The sequence below is a fragment of the Passer domesticus genome, chromosome 19, assembly GCF_036417665.1.
Source record: "Passer domesticus isolate bPasDom1 chromosome 19, bPasDom1.hap1, whole genome shotgun sequence".
Classification (NCBI taxonomy): Eukaryota; Metazoa; Chordata; class Aves; order Passeriformes; family Passeridae; genus Passer; species Passer domesticus.
The window spans coordinates 4925397-4931457 of NC_087492.1; the positions used below are offsets into that span (position 1 = coordinate 4925397).

Here is a 6061-nt window from a genome sequence, read left to right on the forward strand (position 1 = left end):
TCTGGTCTCTAGGCTACATGTGCCCATGCCTGTTGCTCCTCAGTCAGCAAACTCGGTGTGAAACACCTGCAGCTCCAACAGCCCTTGCCTGTTCTGTGGAGCAAGACTCCCACAGCCATAATCCAGAGTGACAAACTCTTGCAGCATTTAGCTTGTACACACAAACAAGGTTCTCTGGGCACGGGAGTGTAAATATGAAAACAGTGGAGGACGTTGCCAGCACACGGAGCAGGGCGTCTCCTGGTTTGCCACAGCTGGCTGATGTGGGCTGGGCTCTGACACGGCTGCATGCGTGACTGGGTTGTTGTCCTCTCCTAACCAGCCTAATTTTGGTTTGCTTTCCTCCTGCAGGTGAATGTTGGCTTGCTTGGTCTGAGCCTCCTGGGTTTCTGCCTCCCAATCTACCTGGTCTGCTACAGGCGCAGGCTAGAGAGAGAAAAAAAGCAGAAGATGGAAGATGCCAAACTTTTCTTCAAAATCAATGGCACTCCCACTGAGGAAGCCTTTGTTTAAACTGGTGCTTCATGTACAACCTCCCCTGTACAAGTTCCTACCACATCTGTGGGTTCTACCTGTGGTGTAAGCCAGGACTTTTCTCCCCTGGCTCTGCCAGTCTTTGCTCATCACTGGAGTGAGGGCTGGACATCATGACTGAGATTTCCTCAGATATATGGCAGGAGGAGACTTCCCACTCCTTATTCCAAAACACGGGACACTTTTCCTTTTTATAAAGGCCACACAGCTATTGTGTCTTAAATTATCCCCTGATCACACTCTCCAGCAGCAGAGAGTTTGCATGGGAAACTGGGGAGAGAAGGAATAGAGGGATGGGGAAGAGGGAAGACAGACCATAATTTGAGTTTGCAAATGTAACACACTGCAGTCTGTTTTCTCCCCTTCTTCCCCCAAACTTGGCTGACACAGTCTCGGATGCAAGCTGCACTGTCCTCCCTCCCCAAGGCTTCATAATGGTCTTTCTGCTTGATGTTTAGCTGGAACCAGTGGTTTTACTGTCTCTGCAGACATATCCCTGTTTCTGAGGCAGGGAAGGGGTTTTTATTCCTATGTGTATGAGCACAGCTTCAGTGTTTTGCTAAATGTTGGCTGCTAGCACTGACAGCTCCCAAACCCTTTATTACTGCAAATGACACAGACTGTGAGCAATGGATCTGCCTTCCACACTGAAATGAAGAGCCCATAGTGGACTGCTGGTCCTAGACCAAGCCTTGGGAGGCCTGGAATTCCTCTTCTTCCCGGTTCACAAACTCACCTGTACGTGTTTTAAACTGTCTGCAGTCCTGGAGCCTCTGAGATAAGAATTGGATCTTGTTTACCGATGAAGTGCTTTGAGACTTTGTTGCCTTTTGCCTCTCCTTGCCCCCAGACATGCCCCTGGGAGGGGAGCAGCAATGTGTGTTCAGTAAAGTGGAGAAGCTTCTTGAGGCTGAGTTCTGGGGCTTCAGATACCTTGGTGTTCAAGTGCTGTGAGCTGACCTGCTGGTGGAAAGAACCAGGAGTGCAGAACACTCCTTTGTGTCTGGAACTGGATCCTGTGGACATATGGCAGGTTGATGTGGTGATACCATTTTTCCTTTAGCCATAGCTTATTTACCTTGCTATGATAATGGCCACCAAGCTGCTGAACACCAGGTTACTGTGACTGACCAAAATGCTGCCAGTTTGGCTGTTCGAGGAGCCTTCTACAATGCTGGTGCTCTGTCTGGACAGAGCACCTGGTGATTGTAAGGTGAAGCTGACTGTCAGAGCAATATGGTGGGTAAAGGTGCCCCAGGCCTGTTCACACCAGGGAGGGAATACAAAGGGAATTTTTAACCTGTTTATTTTTATAGAGGTTTTCCTTGTCTGAAGCAGACTTTTCTGCCCTTAACCTTCTTGTTGAGGTCGGTAGCTCAGGCTCTGTAGCCCTGTGTTAAGCTGCTGGGAGCAGGGCTGTGCAGGGGTGAGGATGAGCATCCCCGGTGGGTGCAGGCACGACTGCACTGGGCTGAGCTGGTGGCTGCGGGAAGGTTGGGGCAGAAATAAAACAATTAAGGAGACCTATGGTGGTGTTTTACTGCAAACGTGGCAGGGGATCAGACATTCAACGTTGGTTGGAAAAGTACAAGAAACACCGTGCTGCGACCTTCCTGTGACAAATGACCTGGCAGCTGAGCCGGCTGTGAGCTCCTTGGGGGTTTGGAGGAGGCAGATGCTCAGCCCGGGCAGGGCTGGGCTCTGCTGCGGAGCCCCGCGGGTCCCGGTGCCGGCGGGGCCGCGCTCCGTGCGCCGCCAGCGCCCTCTCCAGTCGTGCTGCTCCGCACTCCCTGCTACCTTCCAGTCTTCAGCCGCTGTTTCAGAAGGATTCACCACTTGAGGACTTTACACATCTGTGATTTTTTTTTTTTTTTAATGTGTTGCCTTTATTAAATGTGTTTGTTTCAAGGCAGTTTTACTGCCTGTTGTCAACACTGTATTCTTCTGGAACTTTTTGTGTTTTGGTGATGATTTAGTGAGCTTTCCATCTTTTTTTGAGCAATAATTAAGAAGGCAGAGTTTTGATTCATTTTGCTGGTCACCTGTCTTGTCTCAAGTACGTGTTCAGAGACACACCAGCAGTGGTACAACCAGAGGGCTTTCTGCAGATTTCTGCATTTTATATTACAATACTTCTAAATATTTTGAGAAGAGTCCTGTTCCTGCTCAGAGATACTCATGACATGACAATGACAGATTAAGTATCAGGTGTGTGAGCCTCCATCCATAGTCTCAGTGTCCTAAAGCAGACTTGGTGTTTTGTGTGCTAGCCAGCATTATTCCCACCTCAGTTTCAGAATTGAATGTGATTTCTTCCACTCTTATGTCACTTAAATGCCTGTTACAAATGTCTCAGCAAAATAGTGGAATAGAGAGTGGTATATTTTCATGAAGTCTTAGTGGAGATCATGCTGCCATTTAATTTACCTGCACATACTTCAAAGAACACAGTTTTATTTCTGCCATCTACCTCCCTACTGCAGTTCCTGCCCTTTATTAGGGCTCTCTTCAAATCCAGTTTCATCTGCTAAACTGGTGAATGTGTGTGCTTAATGTCTCTGCTGATGTGCCAGGGTGGTCAGAGGCTGCTGGTCAGCTGCAAGGAGAGCTCATGTCCTGGTGGGTACAGAGTGAGCTTTTAGCTGTTCAGGGTTGAACAGACAAATGGGATCATGTTCTGGGGCCATGCAAAGTCAAACTGGAATGCTTTGCTGCAGAATGTAGTGGGGAACAGAAGTGTCCATGTTTTAAAAGAAGAGGCTGGTTAAACAATGGTCTGGTGCATCCACTAACTCAGGGAGATTTTAAGTTGCTGTAAATAAGGAAGTTATACCAAGGAAAGATTCTTGTCTGCATGTTCTGTCTTGTAAGAATTGGCCAAAGCTGGAGAAAACACGCTGGGCTAAAGTGAAACACTGGTCTGATCTAATGGGGTGAAATTTATTTTGACAGTTGTGAACCAAACTAATTTCAGTCTCATTTATCTATCAAAAACCTGCACCTGCATGCAAGATGTGCAAACACTCTACTGATTGTGGCATAACTGCTTCAGAGCTGCACCTCCTGCAGCAGTGGGGGCAGTGGAGGGCAATACTCTGCCTTCAGATTGTTCTGAACATTGTCTTGCACAGCAGAAACACAGCTGGGATGGTTTTGTCACGTGGGGTTGATCAGGGGCAGTTTGCCTTGTCCTCTGATGCTTAAGGAAATAGAATTGTGGATTATATACACTTGGAGTGGAAAACAGCACTGCTGCTTCCCAGCTGAGTGTTTCAGGACCAAGACGATGCCTGGTGTGCATGAGCCACCTTGTGGGAAAAATAAATGGGCTACCAAAGAGTAGAGAGTCACAGCAGTTAGCATCAATAATGCATTTGGAACTCAGATATAGGTCAATGTGTTGAACTGCTCTCATAAATCCTAAATGATGAATTTGTAGGACTTGGGGTTTTTTGTGTCCTTTGTACCTCCTTACCCTGATCCATATGGGAAGTGCAGGGAGGGTGGCCATGGGAAGGAGCTCCATGGAAGCAACCCCAGCTGAATGTAAGGAAGCAGAAACCTGATCTGTGAGTACCTCAGAGCCAAAGGTGTTGCTGTGTAAAGCAATTGCACCTTCTGGAGACACTGCTCCCAGGCTCTACAGCCTCTCACATGCATTTAATCTGCATTTGTATTAAAATGAAATTGAATTCACAGAGTGGGGAAGGGAGGGTGACAGCTTTTTGCTTTCACTAATCTGTCAGAACCTAAGCCCTGTTGACACAGCCTTTATAGCACTAATGCAATGACACAATGTCAGAAGTAGCAGAGAAAATCTGTGCTGTTCTGCTTAATAGGACACTTACACTATGACAGTCACTGAGTAAAGCTATATCTGGATCCTTGAGATGAAACTGGACACAGATGTCTGGGAAAAAAAAGGGGGCAAATCTTGCTGAGACACCAACTTAACTGCAATGCTGCTACAGCAACTGAAATGTTCAACTCCCACAGCGAAGCCTGGCCTCTTCATGCTCTGTCTGCAAAGGAAAATTGCAGGATAATGAGATTTTAAATAAGTCCGTAAATCACGAAAATGTTTTCAAGTAGGAGATTTCCCTCTTGACAGGCTGATGAATTTGGAAAATATGCTACAAAATTCAAAGCAGATACTGTAGGGTAAAAGGAATAAAATCTGTAAACTACACGTATTTGCTACTCTTTTTTTTCACCTCTGATTTTTTTTTCTGCATCTGCAGAGCTTTTTGGTATTCCCTACACCCCAGTTTAAAAGTGCAAAGTGCTCATAATGGAAAATAGTATTACACTACAACAGATTCCTGTTGGGAATAGACTGGTTTGGGTTTTGTTTTTTGGGTTTTTTAATTTAAAAAAAAGGCCACTTCTGATTCACAATGTTATCTTCTCTGGAATAGCTGAAACAATGATGTGTTATGTAGCTGCAATCTTACATGTTAATTATAAAGCCCACAGGTCCTTGTTTTCCTCCGTGTGCTGCCAGCCTGTCTCTGTGCAATCTGTTTTTGCCAGGTGTCCTGTGCTCCACGTTGTCATCCTACTGCTGTTTGTCACTTCCTTGTGCCTGACCTCTGTCACCTGCTTTTTATTCTGGAGACAATCCCCTCTTTCAGAAAACCCACTCTTTAACCTGCCAGCATTACCTCTCCCACCTTTTCCTGTCCACACAATTTTTTTGTAGCGTTTGCCGAAGTGGAATTGTAACTCCTCGGGGCAGGCCTGTGTCATCTTCTCTGTGTTTGTAAGGTGATGTGCACTCTTGCAGTACTATCTCAAAATAAAGTGATAATAAGTTAATCATTAGTTTTCCTTCTGAGGGTGAACATAATAAAAGCATTGGTTGCTTCCTAATGAGGTTATGGAACCATGAATGCTTTATAGGGTGGCATCTGCCAAAGGGCAGGACCCAGGTTGAATATTTCCTTGACTCTTCTCTAGGTTAGGAGCTAAGAGCCACTGCCAATTAATTTTTTCTTCTCTAAATGAGTTTAATCTCTGAGAAAAAACCCCAACCCCTGTAGGTGGCAGGTTGAGAATGAGATTGAGCTCAGCTGTACAGTGTGAACTGCTGTCAAACAGTGACAAATGAAGAGTGTGGCCTTAGAAGGGATCACAGGTGTCAAGAGCAAAGCTGCACGTCTCGGTTATCCATGCCTTGGCTTGGTGATGCTAAATCTGTGGTGGTTTACTTTTCCAATCCAATAATGACAACCATTGAAAATGCCATAAATCATGACCTAGTGGCAAGGTGAAGCCCATAACCTGAAGCCACTCACCCTGTCTGACTGTAGCACTGACTTATCCCCTGGCTATTTGCGTTAATACCCTGGGCACTCGTCATTCCCCTTCCCCACCCTCCCAAAAGAGGGGGGCCACAAAGTTGACAAAAATACTGGAGCGTGTCCCCTATTGAGACAGGCTGGGAAATTTGGGTCAGTTCAGCGTGGGGAAGAGAAGGTTGTGTGGAGACCACACAGCACACACAGTATCTGAAGGAGCTGCAAGC

General features: G+C 46.2%; 1 protein-coding gene across 1 annotated transcript in view; it reads left to right on the forward strand.

The window, feature by feature from the left end:
* SLC43A2 (solute carrier family 43 member 2) overlaps nt 1-5352 on the forward strand; it is a 31359-nt gene extending 26007 nt beyond the window's left edge. The window contains exon 14 of the mRNA XM_064394210.1: nt 352-5352. Within this exon, the coding sequence (XP_064250280.1) occupies nt 352-513 (162 nt within the window). The 3' untranslated portion in view covers nt 514-5352. The remainder of the gene's footprint in view (nt 1-351) is intronic.
* The last annotated feature ends 709 nt before the right edge of the window (nt 5353-6061 follow it).